Source organism: Haemorhous mexicanus, chromosome 3 (assembly GCF_027477595.1).
Source record: "Haemorhous mexicanus isolate bHaeMex1 chromosome 3, bHaeMex1.pri, whole genome shotgun sequence".
NCBI classification, from domain to species: domain Eukaryota; kingdom Metazoa; phylum Chordata; class Aves; order Passeriformes; family Fringillidae; genus Haemorhous; species Haemorhous mexicanus.
The window spans coordinates 12,829,820-12,853,995 of NC_082343.1; the positions used below are offsets into that span (position 1 = coordinate 12,829,820).

The 24,176-nt window shown below is 48.5% G+C and overlaps 1 protein-coding gene across 1 annotated transcript; it reads left to right on the forward strand.

Annotated features, from left to right (window-relative positions):
* Window positions 1-9,278: 9,278 nt before the first annotated feature.
* Window positions 9,279-22,576, forward strand: LOC132324362 (TOG array regulator of axonemal microtubules protein 2-like). Its single transcript, XM_059840410.1, has 11 exons — window positions 9,279-9,375; window positions 10,104-10,236; window positions 11,861-11,966; window positions 12,705-12,940; window positions 14,461-14,613; window positions 15,730-15,847; window positions 16,807-16,910; window positions 18,270-18,474; window positions 19,653-19,869; window positions 20,713-20,799; window positions 22,190-22,576. Exons 1-11 carry the CDS (start codon window positions 9,279-9,281, stop codon window positions 22,423-22,425), a joined length of 1,692 nt encoding a protein of 563 aa, XP_059696393.1. The 3' UTR covers window positions 22,426-22,576.
* Window positions 22,577-24,176: the final 1,600 nt, after the last annotated feature.

The following is a 24,176-nucleotide window of genomic DNA, read 5'->3' on the forward strand; positions in this document are numbered from 1 at the left end:
GTTTTTTACCTGCAGATACTGACTCCTTGAATACTGGGGGCATGCAACGTGGATTGCAAAGCTTCTTCCAACATGAGGTGCCATTGTTTATGTGCCAGCACTTCCTCTGTTGTGAAGAGAAATAAAAGCAATCAACCGAACCCAACCCAGAACTGAGTGGGAGTTACAGAAACCAGAGCCATGAACAGTAGCTTTGGAAAGTAATTACTTCCTAGGTGTAATTGTCAAATTCTGGAGACCACTGTGATTGCCAACAGTTCTGAAGGAAAGGAATTTCAAAGTAGTAGATGAGCAATGAGCAACACATGAGCAAAGCTGTAGAAGCTTTTCCCTCCTGGCTTGCCAACTCCATACAGTTCAGGGGAATTCTATTGAGGCTAGTTTCATGAAAACTAAAACCAGAACGATCTTCAGAATACTTAGAAAAAAATCCTTGGATGCCTTATCCATTAGATGTTTTGATTGTTAAGGTGAGAGTTCACCCAACTCACTTCTTGCCTTGTGAGCTCAGCCTCAAAATCATGTGAGGTTGGATGTGAGCTACTCTCAGTTGGGAGGAAGGGTCCTGTGGCAGCCCAGAGAGGCTGTGCTCATTGCCAGGGAACACTTGTGCCCTGCATGTGCCCCCTGCAAGGAGCTGTGCTGCTGCCAGTGCCCCTGGAGCTGTAGGGCTGCTGAGCTGTGGGGCAGGGAGAGGAGCAGGAGGCTGCATGTGCAGCTGAGCCATTCCTGGAGAGCACAGGGCTCTGGGCTCCCTGCTGTCCCAGGGCAGCCCAGTGGCCAGGCTGTTCCTGTGGGAGCTCTGGGGAAGTGTTTCAGGATATTCCCCCTGGCTTTCAGCTGTTTAGTAGTTTCCAGGAAATGTGTCCCATGAAGTACAGAGCTTCAGATGCTTTAGATTTACTTTGTGGACTCTGTTACATTATGTCTCCACTTTGCAGGCCTGACCTACTGTAGTATCTCCAAGAATCTTCCCCAGACACGTCCCTCTGCACTCCTTCCCTCCAAGCCCTTGCCTCCCATCCGTGAGAGCTCTTCTTCCATCAAGCCAAGCGTGATGTTTAATGGAGAGAAAGAGACAGGGAAATATAGCTCTGGCTACAATGATATCAGAAGAAGCAGCCAGGAGCAGACTTCAGAGAGAAAAGCACTTAAGGTAAGGGGAGGCAAACCTAAGTTCTGAGTGGTAGAATTTCAATTTATGTGCTGTAGGCAGAGCTTGGAGAAGTTTTCCTCTGCTGTGAGCCCAGTGCAGGAGCTGAGCCAAGGAAGAGCTCAGCTGGACACTGTGCTTCAAGCTGTCTTTTCAATGAGTCTGAAATGCAGACTTCATGTCCTCAGAATGTACCAATAACAGGAGAGGTCATTGAATGATGACTGGGCTCTGTTATGGTTCCTCCTCCATCTTATGGCTGAGAAAACACCAACAAGCGGTCAGAGCAGCTAAAATTGTGCAATCCGGAAAAGCAATGCTTCTCCATTTAGGAACCTATGGGTATCTATGAAGCACCTCTATGTCTTGGTGGTGTTTTTTGTCAGCTGTGTCTGCTTTGGATGGAAAAAGGCGTTTGCTGGAAGCTGCCAAGTCAGGTTGTCTCATCTAGTGAGTTGTACAGCCATGCCCTCTGCACAGTTGCCTCGGATGGTATTTCCAGACTCCATCAGCTTCTGGGCAGCTGTGTGCTGTGGCATGGCTTTGTCCAGGGGGAAGGGATGGGAGGTGGCCATGGGGAGAGCAGCCCAGAGCCCAGGCACTCAATTGCCTTTGCAGCAGGGCCAGGACCTGCAGTTGTTCTGGGTTTGCAGTGGGGTGTAGGAGGAGGCAGATGAACAACAGCTTTGGTAGACACAATGTCCAACCAAAGGCTTGGCTACTTGATTTCAGCCTTGCAGAGAAAGGGCCCAGTGCATCCCTGGCAGGAACTGACCCTTGCAATGAACTTTGAACAAGTCCTGATTTGGCTCTTTAGCTGGGCCAGAAATGATAGGATACTTAGGATGGGTGTGCATCTACCCCCAGTGCCTCCAGCCCTATTCCTGGCCATGGCATGGGGGCCCTGGAACAACGTGGGCAGGCAGAGAGCTTGCAGAGAGCAGCAGAGCAGGGAGCTCTGCTGAACTTCCTAAATGCCAGTGAGCCAGAGATGATGGGTGTGTGGGAGCTGGAGAGCAGCGAGCATCGCGAGAGCTCAGCAGCATCTGGGCTCAAAGGCTGCTGGGGAAGTGTAGGAGGGAGGGGCAGCAGCAGAAGGAATGAGGGGCTTGAGAAAAACAGGTTTTGACATCCTGCAGAATGGCTTTGTGGGGCCACGGCTGGAGATCAGCACTGGCTGGGAGGCACCTTAGGGGCAGGGAGAGAACAGCGATCTAAACCCACTGCCATGCCATCCAAAAGGCCAGTGGAGGCAGTGGCACCCTGAATATCTTGATGTTAAACATGGGGATGCCAGCTGAGAATGCAGCCACACTTGCAGGGGAATGAGCATGAGGGGAGAGGTGTCAAATGTGGGACAGAGTTTGTCCCTCACGAGTTCCCTTTCCATTCCCCATCCTGTTCCCATCTGCTCCATCAGTTTGACTTGTTTATTTCTGCCAGGTCCCAGTTGTGGGACATATCTAAATATCTTGAGGAATGAATGGGGGCAAGGCTGGATGCTTGATCTGAGCACTGTGTTCTACCCTTTCCAGGCTTCCTTGCCATATGCCAGTGGTGGGGAAATGAAGAAGGGGTCACTGGGACTGCCTTTGATCCCCCCAATATGCAAGGCAGGAAGTCTCCTTGTTGGCAGTGCTGCAGGGTCTTTGTGCAGCTCTCCCCAGCTGGATTTGCAGGAGTCTCAGGAGATGAGGTAAGCCAAGGTGTCTGCTGCTCCAGTGTGCTGTTCACCTGACTCTTCCCATCTCCTGTGGTCATTTTGCCCAGTCAGCTGTCCCATGTGTTTAGGTAAACCTTTTTGTATTCAGCATTTTGCCCATCTATGATGATCCAGCACAATGTCAAACCCAACAGCAATGCCCCCAAGAGCAGAGGTGGTGGTGGGGAAGAGGAGGCAGGGCTTGAAAGCACCTCAGGATGGGTTCCCCGCTGGATTTGGCTATTATTTCAGCCAGAGCTTGGCCAGCTCTGTGTGACTGCAGCAACTGAAAGCTTAAGGACAATTAATCAGTCTTACATCCTCTTCGGGTTTTTGTGTTGCATTTCCTCCTTCATCAGAGTGACCATGCTAAGAAGGTTTGCCTTGTTTCATGGTGCACCCATTCCCTCCCTTCTCTTTCTACCTCCTCATATGTTCTTTTGTCCTCCATTTTCTCCAGGTCCGGATCCAGCAGCAGGAGCCAAGAGAAGTCCTCTGAACATGCAGGTAGGTACAGGGCGTGTCTGTCTTAAAATGACATATCTAGTCTTGACTCAGGGGTGACATTTGGAGAGATTGGTTGAAACCCATTCTTTTAAAAATTGGTTTAAATTAATTTCAATTCCTTGACGGGTTCAGTGGACTCTCCCAGAGCCCAGTCAGTGGGAGTTGTTCCAGTGGTGCAGTGAAAATTCCTCCAATGTGAACTGTTGAGGGGCAGGAGCTGGAGTGGTGCCTTGGGGTCCTGGAAATGCAGTGCAGGAAAAGGAAACATTCCGCTCCATCCTGCACATTCCTTTTATCTCCATGTAGCCTTTCTCGTGTCAGAATGAGAATAGAACAGGAAGGCATTTAGCAGGAAATGAGAAGTGTTCCCACTCCGTCCTCCCACTTTTGAAGGAGTAAAGCTTTCCTTGGAACTGTTTCTGATCTGAACCCTCTGAGATGTGAAGGAGATTCATGGACATTGCCTGGTTTTGCACTGGCAGGAACAGGCAAACCTCATCTGACAGAAATTCCTTTGGCATTTTCCAATGAAGGAGAGGGAGACTTCCAAATGGATGCAGCCTAGGCAGGGTGTGAGTTTGTCATCCTCTGACAGCACAAGCCCAAAGCCACCTATGGCAGGCTCACAATGACAAATCTCTTCCCCAGCTGTCTCTGCCTGGGTCAGTGGTGCAGGCTGAGGCTGGGGCAGGAGATGCCTTCTGCCTTGTGCATGTCCCTGCCTTGCCTGATCCCTGACAAGTGGAATTGTGCTAGACAAAATGCTGTCTATGGTGCCTCTGGGTCAGGCAATGCTTTCAAGTTGGACACCCTCATTGACACTGTTGTTGTTCCTTTGGCATCTCTGGGTGTGTAATGATAGGAGAGATGAGAGTTGAGGAAAGAATTCTGCTGATGCAGAGAAAGGGATCAGATCCCCTGGTCCATTTGCTTAGGGTTGCTTCTGCCAAATCCTGGATATGGCCCCTTTCGAATGACTCCTTCATTGCTGGTATGCAGCTGTAATGCTTAATGCAGCTAAGGAATTAGTATTACTCAGTAAGTAATGCACCTTTTTTTCCGCATTAATTCTGGACTAGAAATGATTTATGTCATTTATCATTTCGTTTCTTACTTTTGTTATTGACCAGAGCATTCTGCAGGGTTAAAGAATCCAGCTTTGGGACAGGTATCCCTCTCATAGTGCTTGGCTGACACATGATTTTATCCTCTGTGAAGCCATGTAAAGAATTAGTTCTCCTAGGTCTCACAGCTCTGTTGGGGATTATTTGAGAATGACCAGCCATCAGCTATTTCCATTAAGGATATTTTGAATTGTCTGTATTAGCCAAGATCAGAAATGTTTTGAGATAGGTCGTGTTTGTTTGGCTTTGGGGGTCTCTGCTGAAAAGAAAGCAGAGAATAAACCCCTGGAACAAGTAGAGTAAAAGTGGAGCTTTGGGATGAGCACTTTGTGCCTTACAAATCCAGGCTCAGAGAATACTGGGCACATCTAATGGAGAAAGCAAAGCTGCTTTTGCATCTAACGCGTGTTTCCATTGTTTGTGTCCCAGAACTTCTTTTGTTGTAAAGAGTAATATAAAAAATCCCCAAAACTGCAAAACCCGACCTAGAATGTAGTGGGAAATACAGAAACAGAGGTCTTGAAAACTACTTTTGAAAACAATTACTTCGTTGCCAGTGTCAGATTCTAGAGAGCACTGTGAATTCCCAACTGTTTGGAAGGAAAGTGATCCTGTAGTAGTGGGGAGGCAGTGAGCAGCACATCAAGTGGAGCTCTTCTCTCTTGGCTTTGCAGCTCCATATTGTTCAGAGAAATTAAAATGATGCTAGTTTCATGAGAAATAAAAAACCAAGCAATCTTTCCAGTATCTAAAATACACTTTGAATTCCTGAATCATTAGAAGGGCTGATTATAAAGTCGTGAGTTCAAGTAACTCACTTCTTTTGTACCTGGTTGACAGCTTCTTCTGATACTACCACAAAAACCCAGAGAAAGGGGGAAAAGAGCTCTCAGTGTAAGACAGGACCTGGGATGCCTCTGTTCCCAAGGGAACTCACAGACCTGTTTGGTTTGGAGACGCCTGTGCCGGACCCCGGCCATGGGAATGGAGGTCTGGGCTCGGGGCCGGCTCTGGGGGCCTTGGCCCAGGAGCCCCAGCAGCATGGATCAGCCTCAGAAAGAGGTAAGGGGAGATCTGGGCTGCTCTCAGTTGGGAGGAAGGGCCTTGTGGCAGCCCAGAGAGGCTGCGCTCACGGGCAGGGAACACTTGTGCCCTGCATGTGCCCCCTGCAAGGAGCTGTGCTGCTGCCAGTGCCCCTGGAGCTGTAGGGCTGCTGAGCTGTGGGGCAGGGAGAGGAGCAGGAGGCTGCATGTGCAGCTGAGCCATTCCTGGAGAGCACAGGGCTCTGGGCTCCCTGCTGTCCCAGGGCAGCCCAGAGGCCAGGCTGTTCCTGTGGAAGCTCTGGGGAAGTGGGGCCGGATTTCCCCCTGGCCTGCTTCAAGTGTCTGCCAGCAGGAGCATGTTTCCCTGTGCAGCTCTTTAGAAGCTTCCCGGAAGTCTGTCCCATGAAATATGGAGCTTCAGATGCTTTAGATTTTCATCGCAGCCTCTGTTACATTTTTCAGACCTGACTGACTGCCATGGTCTCAAGGAGGTTACCCTTGGATCTGTAGTTTCCCTGCCATCTTCCCAAATGCTCTTACCTTCCAAGACCTTGCCTTCCATCCACCATTGCCCTCTTTCCTCAAAGCCCAGACCTTACTGTCCTTTATTATTAAGCTGGCCATTCTACAGGGACAAATCATCCGGATTTGCAACATTGTTTTTTTTCTGCTTTGCTGCCTCATGATTTTATCCTCTGTGAAGCTGTTGTATAGAATGATTAGTTCTCAGAATTTTAACAGTCCTGTTGGGGAGTATTCCAGAATGAGCTCCATTGTTCTACTTGCAGTAAGAAAATCAACCTCTAGTCAGGCTGGCCCGAAAGTGGCCCAAACTCATACAGTTTAGAATGAAAATCCTTGGGGAAAATGAATTATCTAGTGTCAAGAACACAATTTACGTTTGGGTATCACTCCTGCAACCCTAGACTTTTCTTTGAATGTCCTCTAAAATATTCCAGCAAAGAGAAGACAATGTTGATCTAAACGCATCCAGCTATTAGAACCTGGGAGTTCTTTCAGGAACTGGAAATATGTTTACTAAAATCAGCATGAATAAGGGCAGATAAGAATCTCTGTCAAGAGCAATCTCCATCTCTGCCCTTCTCTATCAGACACAGAGGCTCTCCAGCATGCAGGGGCTGAGGCCTTTGTCATGCAGCAGGTTTCAGTCTGCTGGCCAAGAGAGCAATGTCATGTCTGCTGCCAGTAGCCCATCCCTTGGGAGAGGGTCTAGGCATTGTACCTTGCTGCTCTCAATCGCAATCTCTGTGTTTTAGGAGAGCTCTGCAATCTGGAACCTGTCTTCCCTGTTGCCCAGCATGGCATTTTTGGGGGCTTGAAGTCTGCCAGAGATTTACAGGAAGAACCTTTGCTTCCATTCCCAGGCCTCCCACTGAGCCAGGCCAAGGAGACAGATCATCCCAGAAGTGCTGATCTTAAGAGGGACAAAGAGCTGAGGGACACCTCTGGAAAGGTAAGGGATAAGGACAGGGATGAGCAGACTTCCTTTCCAGTGGCTGTTTTGTGCTTGGCCCAAAATGTCACTGAAAATCATAATCTTCCCCTCCTGGGGAGTAGGGGATTCTCTTGGGAATATATTTGACAACTCCAGGGCAATTGCTTGGCCATTTCCAGTGGTGCCAAGGTCACTGGTTTGGAGATGGTGCTAATGTCATGCCAGAAGCATTTTTTTATGTGCAAAGGCTGTTTTAGAGAAGTTCTGAGTGGCAGAGCAAGCTACACATTAGTGAATGTGGGCAAAGTGCATCCTTGGAAGCAGAGAAATAAAGATTCTAATGTTTGAGTGTAAGCAAGGCTGCAAAATCAAATGGGAGAGTTTGATTTTTCCTGGTTACCTTTGTGGCTGTATCTCACAGCCCTCTCATTCTCAAGTTTTCTGCTCATGCACATCAATGCTTCTGCAACTTGTTTTCACAAGACTCCTCCTTTTGGTCTGCTGGTCTCAGAGACCAAGTCCTTGAGAGCTGAGTCCTTCAGAAGCCAGGAAGTGAGAAACAGCTGCAATTGCTGGCCATGAGTCTTAAACAACAGCTCATTAGCCCTCCTTGCTGGGTGTTGCACATGGTTTTCATTCTCCTGCCATGGCCTGTAGGAACTGAACTGCCTGCACACTGGCCATGTGAGCTCTTCCTCTATCTTGGAGCACTCCTATGACTTTCATGCTTCAAGCAGGGCTTCCTGACATAGGCTGCAGTTGCAGCAGTGGAAGGTTGTGGCACTACAGTGATCGACCTCACTGTGTGTAATTGCTGAGGTGAGGACTGGAGACATTCCTCTGAAACTATTGGGATGTATATGGAGCTGCATTGATGCCTGTGGCACTCTGTGGACTCTGTGCTCCTGATGAGATGTTGTGTCTGGTTTGTGTGTCTCTGCTTACAGTCTGTGCTGTATTTCCATTGCACCTAGGTCCGTGCTACATTGGGCAAGCTGGCTCAAAAGAACTTAGAGTGGAAGAAAATGGAGCTTTTGGAAAAAGCAATGAAGAGGAGACAAAATGAATCATGCTTGCGGCTTCCTCCTAAGGCAGTTGAGCCCAGGGATGCAGCTGAAGCAAGTAAGTGGTGGCTACACTTGTGGTGGTCCTTTTTGACCACTTGCTTGCCCTTTGCACAATGTTGCAATCAGACTGGGGGGGCTGTTCTGCTTGCATCTGAGTGGAAGCTTGCATTAGGATTTAATTCTGTTTCCCAAAGAAAAATACAGAGGCCTGAAGTGTCTTGCTCATGGCCTCACTGAGTCAGTAACAGAAGATTAGCTTCCCACCTTCACCTCTAAAGTCCTTCAAAGTAGAAAACTTTGTCCTACAAAGAGCACTGGGGTTTCAGACTCTCTCATGGAAAGCAGCCTCCAGGGAAGGTGAGGCCAAAAGAATGCTTTTCTACCGGGGTGCAACCTGGAAGAAACAAAATTCATCTCCTTCTGATGAAAACACCAGAGATCCTTCTCCTGCTGCTCCCTGCTGAGGAGCTGGTGCTGTGGCGCTGTGCTGAAGCCCCAGCCAGGGCTTCTGTTGTAGCCCCAGGAGCAAGCAGCGTTCCCGACTGAATCCCGGCTGAGGGGCTCTGCCTGCAGGGCTGTGAGCTCTGCCCGAGGGCAGCAGCAGGGCCCTTAGGAGGCAGCACTCAGCCCGAGGGCATCACGCAAGGCTGTCTGCACTTTCTTTGGGAACTTCCCCTGCCTGCCTCTGGAACAGGAGAACAAAAGCAAAGCAATACTGGGTTTTTCTTGTTTCTTAGGGGAAGCAACACTGCAGTTTGGTTTTAAGCTAGAAGAGGGTAGATTTAGATTAGATATTGGGAGAATTATTTTTAAATGAAGGGGGTGAACAGCTGGCAGGATTTGCCCAGAGAAGCTGTTGCTGGTCCATCCTTGAAGGTGTTCAAGGCCAGTTTGCATGGGGCTCTGAGCAACCTGATCTAGATGAAGGTGTCCCTGCTCACAGGGGTTGGACTAGATGGTGGTTAGAGGTGCCTTCCAACCCAAACTCTCTAGGACTCTCTGATTCTGTGATCACTGTCCCATGTTAGCGTGCCATTGTTATACTCAAAGTTCTTTGGGATAACAAAGAGATGTTGCCCAGCTCCAGCAAGTTTTCTGGCCCTTTTGATCGCCACCCTCTCCAGCTGCCTCCACTTACAAGCTCCTCTTTTGTCCCTGCAGCCTTTAGCCTACCACCTGTCGCTGGCACAGCTCCTAGTGTGCAGAAGAAACACCCTGGTAGTGCCATGAAGAAAAAGGTCCTCAGGAAGCAGGACAATGTGCCCTTACTGCCCAGTACACCCACCCTCCAGGGGGATGGCAGCTTCCCACGCAGCTCCTCAGGTAAGCCTGCTCCATGGCAGCTTTTTCCTGCTGGGGTTTGTCCTTGCACAAGGAGCACAAACTGCCTCTTGCCTCAGCCAGCACAGCTGGGATCTTGGGTCCATAGCCTGTCCTGAGAATAAACAGCAAATCTACTTTTGAGTTCCCCCAAAAGTGGATAGTCTAGAATATTTGAAGTCAATGGAAACAGAGGTCAGGTGTGAAGGGTCAGGTATGGCTGGTCCCTGGTCGGTGCTCTGTGGGGACTGAGCTGGGCCCAGCAGGGCTGGCTTGTTCAGGCTTGGCTTGGTGCTGTCGCGAGGCAGCTGCAGGTCTTTCCTCAGGGAGCTGCAGAGTGCCCCTGTCCTCAGGGCTGGGGGAAATCAGGGCGCTGAGAGAAGAGAGGCCCCTGAGGGGTTCCCTCCTGGGCCAGCCAGTCCTGCTGTCGGCACTGTCTGGCAGGGAGCGGGAGCTCTGCGGCCTCAGGAACCTGCCGCTGGCTGTGGCACCTGTGGCACTTGGGAGCTGGCGCTGTGGGGGCAATTGTCAGGTTCAGCCTGGAGCTGTGCCCAGCTGGGGGAGGCTGGGAGCAAGCAAGGAGCCCCAGGAGCCAGCCAGCAGGGAAGTCTCTGAGCCAGGGGCAGGATGTGCCACACGGAACCCTGGCTGGGAGATGGGGCTGCAGGCCGCGCCATGGCGGGGTGCCTTGCCCGGGGCTGCAGCGCCCACGGCTGACCCTCTCCTTACAGTGACCTCGCAGACGGCCACTGGGGCCAAGCGACGAGAGGAGCCGCTCCGTGGGCACGGGCAGAAGAACAGAGCCTTTTCAGACCCACCGCAGTCCTTGCAGGAGGCACTCTCCATGCTGGGCAGCGACGACTGGTAAGGAAGGCCCCGTTCCCTCGGTGTCCCTCTTAGCGTTAAGGTCGCTCAGAAGCGTGTCTTGCTCGTGCCTCGGAGCGCCGAGAGCCCCGAGGGCCAAAGGGCACTGGGGAAACCACTGCAGAGCAGGGAGAGCATCAAGATGGGAGAGCAGCCTTTTCTTGGCCTTGCTCTGCAGCAGTGCTGCAGCTGCAGCAGGTCTGTGCTGTTTCCTCCCTTTGCCTGCTGCTCCATGGAGCTGCAAAGGAAATGCTGAGGGAAGAGAGAAAGCTGTGGGATGAGATGATTTGCTGGCTGAAGGCAGAGGTAGGATGGCAGCAGTTTTGAGTGTAGAGATTTGGGTGCCTTGGGCCGCTGGCCCAGGGGGACAGTAAGATTCCTCTCTGCTCCCACTGCTGACAGCAATGGCAGGGACTCCTGCATATGAGCCCCAGAAGCAGCTCCAGGGAGCTCCTCTTTCTGAGAAATGGACTGAGTTGTGCTTTCAAGTCCCTCAGCCTGCCTTTACTCCTGAAGGGCTTGTGGCAGAAGAGAAGGAAAAAGAAATAAAATCCTCGAGTAATCTTGCACTTTTGGAATTCAACTTTTCCTTCTCACTGCTTCATATAGGCCTGAGATGTTTTGTCAATACTCACAATGGGTCCCAAAATTCTATAGAGACAGAAGGAGGCCCAGAGGTGATAACCCTACAAATGTTGCTGATATTGGTTGTCTTTTTGATGTCTGGGTTTGCATCCACTCACTGATGGATGCTTCATTCTCACAGGGATAAGCATGAACAATTGGCCACAATGCATCTCCTTTGCTTTGCCCTGTCTCTTCTGCTTTCTCTTCCCCATATCTCTTTGGTGCCCTGTGAGGTGCAGAGAGCTTCTGCAGGTGTGGGGGGTCCTGATGACACTCGGGGGTGCCCGTGGGATCAGTCACCAGCCCTGTGCTGCAGCCCTGATGCCTCACACACCTTCCTGAGCCTGAGGGCCTGCACAAAGCACGTGCTGAGAGATGGAGTTGTTTGCACCTTTTAGATAACATGTTGCTGTTGTGGGGGTTGTTTTAGGAAGGAGTGTTCTGGGAAGAGCCAGAGTTTCAACAGTTCTTGCCCAGGGGTAGAATCTTCTGGGACATCCTGCTGTGGTTTTGGGGAATGTGTGAGGTGGAGTGGAGTGGGTGACACACAAATCTGGACTGTAGAGTGGAAACTCAGCTCCAGCGTGACAGGGCAGACTCTCAGTGCTGAACTGCCTGCTGGGGCTGACAAAGAAGGAAAATGCCCCAGTAACAGCCCAATGGGACTGTGTCTCAAGGACAGGTAAAGGGAGGTGACAAGAAACAGCAGCATGACCCGGCCTCACAGCTTCTAGCAGTGACAGAGGCACTTCATGTGCCAGAGATTTTCAGAAAGGACACAAATGAAGACTCTGAAAGCCCTCTCTTTGCCTCATGGATTTGTGTATGCTTTTGACAGCCACAGCATCCTGTGGCAATGTGTTCCGTGATTTGATTAAATACTCCTTGAAAAGCATCTCCCATGGTTTGACTGAGCTGCCTGCCTGGTCATTTCAGAGGGTGCTGCCTAGTTCTTGGGTAGAGAGAAAAATCAATCCTTTTGGTACTTGCCTTTCAGGGAACTGAAGGAGAAGGGACTCTTCAACATCCCACGCCTGGCTGAGTCCCATCCAGAAGTCCTGCTTTCCAGACTTCATGAGATTTGCTTGGCAGTTACCAGCGAGGTGAGAACATTGCTCTGAATTGTCCCCCATACTTCATACACGGCTTGTAGAGTAGCTATGTGCTTGTTCATCTCCATGTGTGCTCAGGCACTGCCTTCATTTCTGGTTTTAGACCTTCTATTTCTAATGTCTGTCAGCCATCTGTAGGATCTGTGTGTACATGCAGCTGTATTTACTGGTAGGTCAGGTGTCTGGCACTTGTCTTTGAGTGTGGTGCCATTATAATACAAGGCAGAAACTGAGACACTAATGACATTATATGGCAGAGTCCCAATCTCTGCCCAAGCTGTAATTGAACACTGCAAATGAGGCTGTAGATCTGAGCCTGTGTTTTCTGTTTCCTGTCTGAGTGCTTAAGGTACAGGAGTTGCTTTTTTGAACAGGAGCACTTGACTGTTTTATTTTTATGACTTGTGCCTTTATGGTTTGAAAGCATCCCTTACTTTATTTTGCTTCTTTGTTTTTCAAATCAAAGGGCCTAAAATCAAAGCAATTGACATTATAGAAGGGTTAAGTAGAACACTTCAGTGAAACATTTTCTTTATGCCTGCAGTAAGCAGGTGTGAGGCCAGAAATTGATGCCAGAGTAAGTGCCTTTCTTGGGCTCTTCTGCTCTTTCTGTGCTTTTATGTTCCTCTATACACAGCAGGACATGCTGTGATTTCCTGGGAGTTTTGTCTAAGGAAACCGGTTTTCTTTTCAAGGTGATTCTTATGTTTCCCCTCATGACTTCCCCAGGTGACCAACCTCCGGTCCAAGGTGTCCTGCTCTGCAGTTGTCACTCTGGGAGAGCTCTTTGCCATCTTGAAGAAGGACATGGACTCTGAGGCGGATGAGGTTGCTGTGGTCCTTTTCCACATGGTGCAGAACTCCCCAGAGTTTATTCAGAAGGCAGCCTGTCAGAGCCTGGGGATGATGGTAGAGAACATGACTCCTGCACGAGCAATGACTGTTCTCATGGACAAGGGAGTCAAGTAAGTTCTTCTTCTTCTTTTAGTGATGTTCTTCACCTTCCAGTGTGTGGGTGAGGGAAGGGATGAGAGAGAGAATGGGAATGCTGGGAGGGAAGGGTTCTGTATCCTGTATCTTCTGGGGATTCAGTGACTTAATTCTCTGATCAACCTCATTGCTTTCCTCTTGTCACCTGTTTCTGCCCTCCTGCAGCCCATTAGGTCACAGAATCACAGAACTGTAGAATATGGGGAGTTGGAAGGGGCCCATCAGGACCATCAATTCCAGCTCTTGGCTTTGCACAGAACAGCCCAAGGGTCACACACCGTATACCTGAGATTGTTGTCCAAATGCTTCTTCAACTCTGTCAGGCTTGGTGCTGTGACCACTGCCCTGGGGAACCTGTTGCAGGGCCCAAGCACCCTCTGGGTGAAAAACATTTTCCTGATATCCAAACTAAAGCTCCTCTGATGCAGCTTCCTGCTGCTTCCTGGAGTTCTCTGTCAGAGTTTCCTTGATGTGGTGAATGGAGGGGAAGTGGACGTGCCTGCAAGGGCTAAGGATAGAGCCTTGTGCTTTTGTGGGAAGAGGGACAATTGCAATTGCAGCTGTGAGTGCTGTTGCATATTTTGCAGCGCTAAGCACAGAGGCCCTGGGGAAAACCACATATCTTCATGATGCCATTAACCTGAGAAATAAGGAGGGTCCTTGCTGGGGTGTGGAGCACATGGGGGAGAGTGTGCTGGGTATGGCACAGCCTGCACAGCAGGTGCAGCTCCTGCCAAAGGGAATCTTGTTTGAGTGTCCTGGCCTTAGAGCTCTATGTTCTATTCAACCTGATGTTTCATGTTAGCCTTGAGATGATGAATCACTTTCCAGGCACCTTCACAGGTCGAGTGCCATGGGACAGCTGAAGCAAATGCTGCCCTAAGTGTTGGTGCTGGGCCTGATAGTCCCCAAGAGACAGTCTCTAGAACAGGACAACCTGGCTAAACTGACTGGCACCCTTTCCTCAGCTTTGCAATAGGGTAAAACACTCAGATGTATCCCTTGCCAAGGCTCACAGAAGAAACAGGCTGCATTGCTGGATATTCTGCAACTTCATGCCCCACAGCATGTTTTCCCTGCATTTGTTTTTTCCCAGAGGTCTGCAGATTTGGGGATGAATGGGTGGAAAGAGCCTCATGGTGCTGCAGCTCTGTGTACTGGGTATCCTCTAATGGGTCAGCATGAATTGTCCCTGATCTCTAAATAATTCATATGTGATCTATTACTTTAATTTTTCTCCAATGAAATTTTGGGAAAGAAATGGAGTAACAGATAGTGCAGGGAGACTGAATTCTTCCCTCTTCCATGCAGGCAGTCCTTCTGTACAATGCTAACTTAGTGTTTATCTGAGGACAGAACCTTCTGCAGGTGTCTGAAGCTGCAGGGAGAACCCAGGCTCCTTCCCCCAGCAAGGCCAGGGAGCACGCTCTGGCCAAGGCCTGTGCTGCTGCTGCTCCTTGTCCCTGTGCCCCAGGGTTTGCTCTCTCCTTCCCAGGAGCCGCTACACCCAGGCGCGGAAGTGTGCGGCCGAACTCCTCCTGTCCTTGGTGGAGAAGATGGGAGTCACCAAGCTCGCGGGCACCCCCAGGGCTGAGAGGCTGGCACAGGTGGCAGGGACACTGGCTCAGGACTGTCACAAGGACACCAGGTAATGATCTTCATGTCACCTCCAAAACCAGGAGAACCGTTTTGTGTTTGGCTATAAAGGCAAAACCACAAAAGAGTGGAAACTCAAGGAAATAATAAGGGACCTCTCTGTGTGGATAAGGGTCATCAGATCATGGAATATGCTGAGTTGGAAGGGACCCATGCAGGTCATCAAGTGCAGCTCCTGGCCGTGTGCAGGACAGCCCAAGAGTCACTCCATGTGCCTGAGAGCATTGTCCAAACGCTTCTTGAGCTCTGTCAGGCTTGGTGCTGTGACCACTGCTCTGGGCTGCCTGGGGAAATGACTGTACTGGGTAACCTGAGGTTGGCCAGCAAGAAGGAGCATTGCCACCTTGCTGTGACTTGAAGGATTCTTTACTGAGATCAAAAGAGTGCTCAGATTAGCCAGTCCAACAGTTTAGGTTGCGCAATAGAAAGCCAAATGTTGGCTAATGTTCATCACTGAAGGATCCCAAACATCTAGTTCACATTAACTTAAGACTTCCCTAGAAATAGTTCAGAGGTATTTGGCAACATATTCAGTCTTTCTAAACCTCTTCTGCAGATTTCTAGAATGCTGTTTTCTGTGGCTCAGTGACCTCCAAATTTCTTCTTGAAGAAAACTGTGGTTTCCTAGTGGCAAAATCACCCCAAACCACTAAAATCCCCTTACTTTGATGATGAAATTCCCATTAATAGCTGCCAAGAACACCAGAGCAACTAGCTGTCCCTGTGCATACATATAGTATAGAATAAACAAAAGCAAGGATGAGGTGAGAAAGGTAAATTACTGTGCAATGGCCGTAGGACACTGCTAATAGGCTCTGACAACAAAGCAGATTTGTTTCGCTTGTTCCCTGGGATCCTTTGATCCCACAGAAGCACACCCCCAGTTTCAGAGAGAAATGGTATTTTTCTCTTGCCCCACGTTCTCCTCTTACCTCTAGTGTTCAGCTGCAGCACTGGGCAGTGTCAAGTGAGGTAAATCTCCCTCTTTGCTGAGTAGGTAGTGCCTTCTCATGCAAGCATTGCACCTGATGAGTTTAAGGCATCAGCCTCTTCTGTTAACACTCCTCCTTGGTTCACTTTTCTATTCTTTCCTTCTTTCCTTCCTTAGGCATTATGGACAGGAGATGGTGAAGATGTTACTGAATAATCAAAAATTTAAAAAGATTTTGGAACAATCTCTTTCCCCACATGACCTGGAAGATATCCTGACAAGAATTAAGAAGAAAGTAAGTGCTTGGCAGGAGGAATATATCCTTTGTGCAAGTATTGTGCCTGCTAAAATGAGATCAAACGTACCCAATGTGTCTTTCTCTCATTCCTCTTCTGCTGAATCACTTTGCTTCTGGGAATGAGCTGTTAATCCTCAGCCTCTTCATCTGCAGACCACAGAGGAACTGCAATTATTAGGGGAAGAGTGGGGTTTTGAATACTTTGAATATTGGTCACAAAGAAGAAAGGGAAAGAGGAGAAAATGGGTTTACACTCAGTTTACGCCCCCACCACACTCTCCCTACTCTGCCCGGAGTAAAGCAATTAAGTGGGAATGGTGCTTCTGAACATAACAGAGTCTTTCCAAAAGAGACTGGAAGTAGCAGTACCAAGGAAATTTCCAAACATAGAAAAGATGTCCAAGTCAATCCTAGTTACTACGATTGCTGTCTGTCTTTTGGGAATACTGCCCTGCTGTAAAGCCCTGTGGAGCTGGAAGAAGCTTAGTGAATTCAGCACCATTCAATGGGAAATCATGTGTTTGTTTGGGGGGGATTTTATTCTTTTTATCTACACTACAGAAGGGAGTGTGCCTTGGTGCAGGAGCAGGGAGAGTAAGCGTTGAACCAAATCAACTTCCAGCATAATGGGCCAACCTCCAAAGAGTCCAATTTTTTCTGCTGCTTCCTTTAAGACCACTCAGTGCCTGTCAGTTTGCATTATTCCCATTTATGCTCAAGACTAATGAATTTGGGAATTTAGACTGCTGCTCAGTGTGGTCGCACCCATAATCTGCCTTGGGCTACTGAAAACAAAGAGTTGGCATCACTGAATCTCTGGTCTTTTTCTTGTTGTAAATTAGGAAATGTTTCCCTAAGCCTTGGTAGCAGTGATCCTGGTTCTAACTTGTGTTTTAAAGAGGGAATTTCCTATTTTATTTTCTAAAGATTCATGAGGTTTCTCTATGTCTTTGTAGGGGATGGAAAACCAGAAGGGTGAACACCCATCTGTCAAGGAGCCGGTGAAGGAGAGGAACGATGGCTCAAAGAAGCCCCAGGCCACATTGCCTTCTAGCAAATGGTACTGAGCACTTTTGTCAGATGTGACCAAGCACACGACAAACTTTACATGCCTCTTCCTCAGGCAAATCTTTCTGCTGGAGATGACCAGTGCCAGAGATTGTTTCCTTTCCCTACAAATGCTCTAGGATTAAAAATGTCAACTTCTGCATTGTGTTGAACACAACTTCTCTGCAGGGCTTTCCACAAAAATTGGGTGACAAAGAGACACCCATTGGTTGCAGCTCAGACGATCCAGCGCAGTGGTAGTGGCAGTGTTGTGGAGGCTAGGAGAGGGCTAAGTCTCTGCTGCCTGACTTGAGACAAGTCAATCCAACCAGGGTTTTTTTTTCATCCAAGTGGAGTCCTTTTTAGATGGGTGTTTTAATGAGAAGTCCCAGTCTAGAAGCAAGATGCCATTCCCCAAACAAGCAGTTCCCATCCATGTGGTTTGGCCTGGCTGATTCATGGTTTTCTTATCCTGAAACAGTACAAAGTTTGAATAGTAAGTAGCAAGGCAATTCCTGAGCAGCTTTGGTCAACAGGTGTCTCAACGTGGACTTTTTGTCTTGCTATTCCTGTCCTTCATAGAGTTTGCTTGTTGGACAGCATGTTTGGTTTATTTCCCCCTGTGCTGCAATCAGCATTTAAGAGAGGAATTTGGTCCTTGCTGTCTCTTCATGCCAGTGGCAGAGCTACTTGTACCTGTTCTCCTCTGATAACAGAGGGAATTTATTTAGCTCTGTCATGGTCAGCAGTGGCAGGAAAGTGACCACATGCCTCAGTAGCATGGCTAGCATCTTCCTGTGCTCATGGAAGAGATAGGTTGATCCAAGAGGATTATTCCCGGAGGGTTTGTTAAGCTGTGCATCTAGTCTCTAGGGAAGCAAATGAAATGTGAGTGTAGTTCTGGCATGTCTGGCTTCTGTTTCTATCTCTGTTCCTGATTTTCTGGATCCTTCAGCTATGCCCCTGTTCATCTGTTCAGATGCATCTGAGCTGCTTATCCAGATTGTCATGCCTGGTGTAGAGACACTTCTCCAGAATGATGAGTTTCCTTATTATAAGACACACACATCCCATATGAGCAGGCATTTAAACTTGGAAGTAGTGTCTCTCTTTCCCCACAAAGCATGCCTTGGAAGGCATCTGAAGATAGATCAGATGCATCTCATCCTTGGTTTTCCTGAGTGAGCAGTGATGAGAATGTCACTTGCAGATTGTCTCCCATAATGATTGTCACGAGGTCCAAGTTGTTCTTCAGAGCCTCATGATTTTCTAGCTTGAAATCACATCATTACGAAAGCTCCTCAAGATGTTTGGCTCACAATTAACTGAAGGTATTATCAGCCAAAGGTCCTAATTTGGTTTTGTTTTCCAGGGTGAAGTCTGCCCCTGGTGGACGCCTCCTCCACCATCCTAAAGCCCAGGTCACATCACCTGCAGCTGTGGAAGGAAGGGAATCACTCCAGAAGCTTTACCATCTCCTGGAAGCCAAGGGGTTTCAGGCACGGATGGAAGGAGTGGCACTCCTCCTAGATCTGTGCAAAACCAGCCCCCAGCTGATCTCCAGTAACATTGTCCAAGTAAGTGGGGTATCTTCATTGCTCCTTTCATTTAGCTCCTTTCCCAAGCCTGTAGAAGTAAAGTTAATTCAGTGTGTCTTGGCACTACATCCTGGCTGTTTGGGACAGGCTGGTCCCTCTTACCCAGACAAATTTAATTCAGGTCCAAGCTTCAGGACAAGTTCTTTCAGCCCAGCTGTATTTGTCTGGCAGGTGCCTATTGCTGCTGTTCATCAGATGATGGCAGAATTTTCTGCTGGTGTAACTGCTGCTGTCTCCTACTCCCAGTTGGGTGAAGTGAAGGGAATCCAGCCATTGAAAGCATGGCAGTTATTCTCTAGACAGCAAATAGGTTTTCATGGGGAAGAGAAGTGTCAGGCTGAGTTGGTTTAAATGAAATGTTTTTAAAAGGATACTTCTGTAAACTCCATCTTGTCTTGCACAGGCACAACTCTGGCTGCTCATTTCCATCATCATCCCTGTTCCTCTTGGTAAAATAGTGCTCACCGTTCTTGAGGGGCCTTTTTTTCTCTTTGGAAAAGGAGGAAAACAGCTAAGGACAGATCTATCCTTTCTCCTCCCAGTGGCTGCTTTGTCCCTTTTTCCAGAAAATGGTACCTGATGATGTGGCTGTCAAGGGACTGAACCTGCTCCAATGAGAGCTGTAGAGCACACTACATTTCAGAAGTCCACCTGTTAGTTAGAGAAATGGTCTGGATCCGGGAAGAGTTGATCAGAGCCTGCCCATCTCCAGACACAGGTTCTGAGACAGACAAAATAAAAGTTATATCTCCTCCCACCACAGTTTTGGCAAAATCATAACTGCCCTCAGTACTTGAGGCAACTGTATGGAAAAATGGGCATGGTAAATATCGGCTTCCATACTTTGAAAGCAAAGGTAGTCTTCTGAATTAATAAATGGAATTGATTTAATGATTTCTAGGTGGAGAGAAATACCATAGGAATTTTCTGTCCCCAACCAAAATTCTTAAAAACGGGAGAAAATCTTTCAAGCAGCATCAGGTTGCGCAACTATTCCAGTGAGTGGCCCACAGGAAAATGGTGAAACTGTGCAGGCAAGGGCTGACCTGACGGAAAGATCCCTTTCATCTTTTATATTGCTGAGTGCTCATTTCTGCATGCCCTCTTGAAACAAGGACATTTTAATCCAGCTTTCATGTTGTTTGTTCCCTTCACAGATTTTTGATTATTTTGTCCTGAGAATAAATGACACCCACAAGAAAGTGAAGCAGAAGGCGCTGGAGGTGCTGGCAGAAATCATTGGACTCCTGGAAGATGCCCTGAACCCGGTGATGGTCCGTTTGGTGGAAGGGATAACAAAGAACCTGAACTCAAAGGATCCCGGGGTTCGTGCTGCAGCTGTGAATGCACTGGACAAATCTGTTGCTCATTTGGGTAAGGCTGAGCCCTGGCACAGACTCTCCTCAGCTGTGTCTCTGTCTCTCCCACACAAGAGAGCGCTGAGTGCCTTGGGAGCTGTTGCTGTCTGTGGAACGCTCCAGCTGACACCCACCAGAAGCTGTGGAGGTGCAGTCCTTATGCACCATCCCCAACAGGCTGGAATGTGCAGCAGCATTTCCCAACAGTCCCAGGAGCCCTGGGCTCTGTGCTGCTGGTCTGAAGAGCAAGTCCTGGACTACAGCTTTGCTACAATTCAGAGGCAAAGGGGTTTTGGAGTTTGCTTGGGCCCCGTCTGACTTCCCAAATGAACAGCTTTGCTGTTGGCATGATGTTGGCCCATCAGAGCTTCTGCAGAGCAGCCACCTGGAAGGCTCCACAAGGCACTGGGGGAATATGCCTGAAAAATGGAGTGTTGAAGAGGCAGGTCTTCAGGGGCAGTTTCCACTTTCTCCACCTCAGCTGCTCTGTGAACTCACAAACTGCCTGAGTCAGTGCCTTTCTGTGTCCCAAGTATGGGCTTCTTCCCTTTTTGCTCTGGGATGCAAAACCTTTTCACTGCTTCCATGTGACTGAACTCTTGAGGTCCCTGATGTGAAATGTTTTAACATCGCTCCTGGGACAGCAGACAGCTTTGGATTTACAAATGTGAAAGGAGAGCTTTTCTTTTGGAATTTTAAACCCTGCCAAGTAGGCTGGAAGGAAAGAAAAAAAGGATTCAAAAATCAGCAGAAATTGACTTTATTGTATAAAATGGGGTTGCCCCTGCCCTTTTCCTCCCCACTCTCCTTTCTCCTATGTCCTCAGAAGAGTGAGCAGAGATGTGTGTTTCGCTTGTAGATGAAGTATCAATGATGAAAGAGCTCAGCCACCAATGGAGCCAACTGAGTGGCCAAGCTCTGCTGGAGGTCACGGAGCGTATCACAGGTATGGCCTCCCCTTCTAAGCCAAGAGGTCTCTGAGGGAGTATTTACAGGGGATGCCTGTGAACAGACAGCAGAGTAGCTCCTCCACATCAGGAGGTGCTGAGCTTGTCCCTCCTGCCCAATAGCCAAGGCAGGTGTATTTGGCAGGCTTTCCCTGGCTGCTGCAGAGCTGTGCAGCCTCTGAGATGGGGGCAGAACCCTCACTGAGGCTGAGCTGTCACTGGGGCTCTTCTCAAGTTCCGTAGTGACCAAAGTCTTTAACTGCATTTAAACTCAAATGAAGTCCCATTTTAAAATGGGGACCAGAACCCTTTTCCTGCTTAGCAGAATTGGTTTTGGGTACTTTCAGGAGCTCTTTCAAAGTTGATGACTGCTAATGGATTAACAGCATAGAGAAAATGAAGTCTCTTCCACCAGAGAGTAATAAATGGATACTACATAACATTTTGCCTGATCAGAAAATAAGACTGGTCTCCTGAGCATTTCAGGTGTTGATCTCTCAGCCAAATCTGCCATGCAAGGAGCTTGTTGGTAGTAAATTTTTGTCTGTGTTTGATACTGTTCAGTTCAGAACGTGAGCAGAGAGCAGATTCCAGAGACAATGTGAGAAAACACTTGTGTTCTGGCTAAATTTCAGTCCCCTGTGTAGCCTTTTTCTCTCTCTGTGCCCCTATTTCAGTGCACATTGTAAGAAAAAATGCCATTAACATTGGGAAGGGAAATGCCATTAAAATGTGGAGATGCTCAAATGTCAGGGCAATGGGGTCTGGGTAATTCTCTAAGATACCCGGAGGTTTGAAAGAGCTCTTTGTTGGAAGCCACAAAAGCACTCTGCCAAAGACACCAGCTCGTCACTGCTGTTTCTCATCCAGCTATCAAGCAGCACCCATCTCTGGTGGGCTGGAGTTTTGAAGTGTGTTCTAATACTGCCCTTTGCTGTGGGCCATGGAGCAAGGGGAAGAGTCAGATGAGACTTTTGGCCCCTGACATCAAAGTTACAAAAATGGAATCATCCCTTTTATTAGAAATTTCTCAACTGCCTTTGTAGGATGCATTTCCAAATCTTCCGTGTGGGTTTAGACAATTTCTTAATGGAAATAAAAGGCAATTTGACATTTTATTCATTGTTCATGCAGAAACAAATTGTGAAATAATTTAGTAAAGGTACCAAGTCTGCCACAGGTACAAGGCTCTGTTTGGAGAAATTAGTCCTGAGGGGTTGGTGGCTCTGTTTCAAGGATGATCAGCTGCTTTGCCCATTTCTGGGTCATGGGGCTCTGTGTGCTATTTCACTGATCTTGGCCAGAGAGGCTTCCAAGAAGCAAAACCAGAGGTAGATCCTTGTTTGCATTGAGGTTGATGAGTAAGGAGCTGTGTCTCTGTCCCGGCAGATCTTGTGGAATGGGTTTATGCCAGGAGCCCTGAAGTGGTCCAGCGCTACGCCCTGCCTGTGCTCTGGTCCTGCCTGGAGAACAAGGCGCTGCCTGTCCGAAGCGCCAACGTCTGCGCTGTGGTCACCAAGCTTGCCTGTGCCCTCTGCGAGGTGATGGGCACCCAGCTGATCAAGTGTGCTGAGAGCAAGCCTCCACACGTGCAGGAAAACCTCTCCAGCCTTTTGGGCTGGTGAAGGTTTCATGTTCTCCAGAAAGCTGACCAAGTTCTGAGTTGGACACCTCCGGATGGGAGTTTTAGCTGTGCCAAAAATGACCAAAGACTAAGGAAGGGTGTGCATCTGCCCCGCTCTCTCCATCGCCCTTCCTAGTCATGGCATGGGGGGCCTGAAGCAACTCCAGACTGAGGATTAGGTGAAGATCAAGCATGGATCAGCCTCACACAGAGGTAAGCGGGGAGCTGGGCTACTCTCTGGTGGGAGGAAGGGTCTTTTGGCAGCCCAGAGAGGCTGTGCACATTGCCAGGGAACACTTGTGCCCTGCATGTGCCCCCTGCAAGGAGCTGTGCTGCTGCCAGTGCCCCTGGAGCTGTAGGGCTGCTGAGCTGTGGGGCAGGGAGAGGAGCAGGAGGCTGCATGTGCAGCTGAGCCATTCCTGGAGAGCACAGGGCTCTGGGCTCCCTGCTGTCCCAGGGCAGCCCAGAGGCCAGGCTGTTCCTGTGGTAGCTCTGGGGAAGTGGGGCACTGATTCAAGTTTCGGCCAGGGAGGAGCATGTTTCCCTGTGCAGCTCTTTAGAAGCTTCCAAGGAATCTGTTCCATGAAATATGGAGCTTCAGATGCTTTAGATTTTCATTGCAGTCTCTGTTAAACTTTGTGTCTCCCCTTTGCAGGCCTGACTGGCTACAGTCTTACCAAGAGGTTTTCCCTGGATGTTTCTGATGTTCCCTTATCGAAAAAGTCCTTGCCTCCAGTCCAGAAGAGCTGTTTTTTCTCAAAGATCAGGAAGAGGCTGCTGACTGACCGAAGAGTGTTTCAAGAATAGGATTTATGTTTTAGGCTTTAAAGCTGCAGATGTACATATGTTCTGATATTTAGATGTAGTTTTTAATAAATGTGTTTTGATCATATCTTTAAATTTTGATGACATCATTTTAATTGTATATATTTTATTGTGATTATTTTAAAATCTAAAAAAAAAAAAAAAAAGAAATTACATAAACCAAAGGAGATTGGGAGTGCATCTCACTCGATGTGCCAGTGTCTCACCACGTTCTTTCCTCACTGGGCCTCTCCTCTTCCTCTTTTGCCATGATTTTTTTGTGCTATTTGTGCTGCTCTTTGTTACTTGGCATTACAACAGGACCAACTGTTCACATGTTTGGGGGACAATGAACCCAAAGGATCCTGTCTAGTCCAAAGTTTTCTACCTGGATGTGTTCTGTGCTCCCCAAAGGCCTAAGCAAAGAAACCAAGAGTAGTGTGCCCAAATGGGAAAGCTTTGCTCCTCTGCAATCTCACACAGGTCTGGCTCACAGGTGTCTTCAATCACAATTCCATAGGTAAGAAGAGGTTGTGTATTTCACTGGGAAAAGATGCACTGCTTTGGAAAAGTCATCTGTATGTATATTTACCCAGGACAGCAGTCCAGCTGTGTTGTTTGCAGGAGGATGAGTGGACTGTGAGGTCAAGAACAAGTGACAAGAGTTCCTCAAATCTAAACTGGAGTCTGGGTACCATTCAATCCACAGCTGAGAGATCATTTGTTCCCATGGACCAGTGCTTGCAAGGGTAATGAATTCCTGCATAGCTGGAACAAGCATTTCTGGATTCAGCTCCAGCTCTTTGTGGGCTGCATGATCATTGACAATGCTCCCTATTGTCCTTGGTTAGAGTCTAACGATGTATTCCAATCCCGTCCTCGAGAGCTGTTGAAACCAGGAGGGGCATTGTACTTTTCCTCATCTCCTGTTAATGGGCCCATCAATGC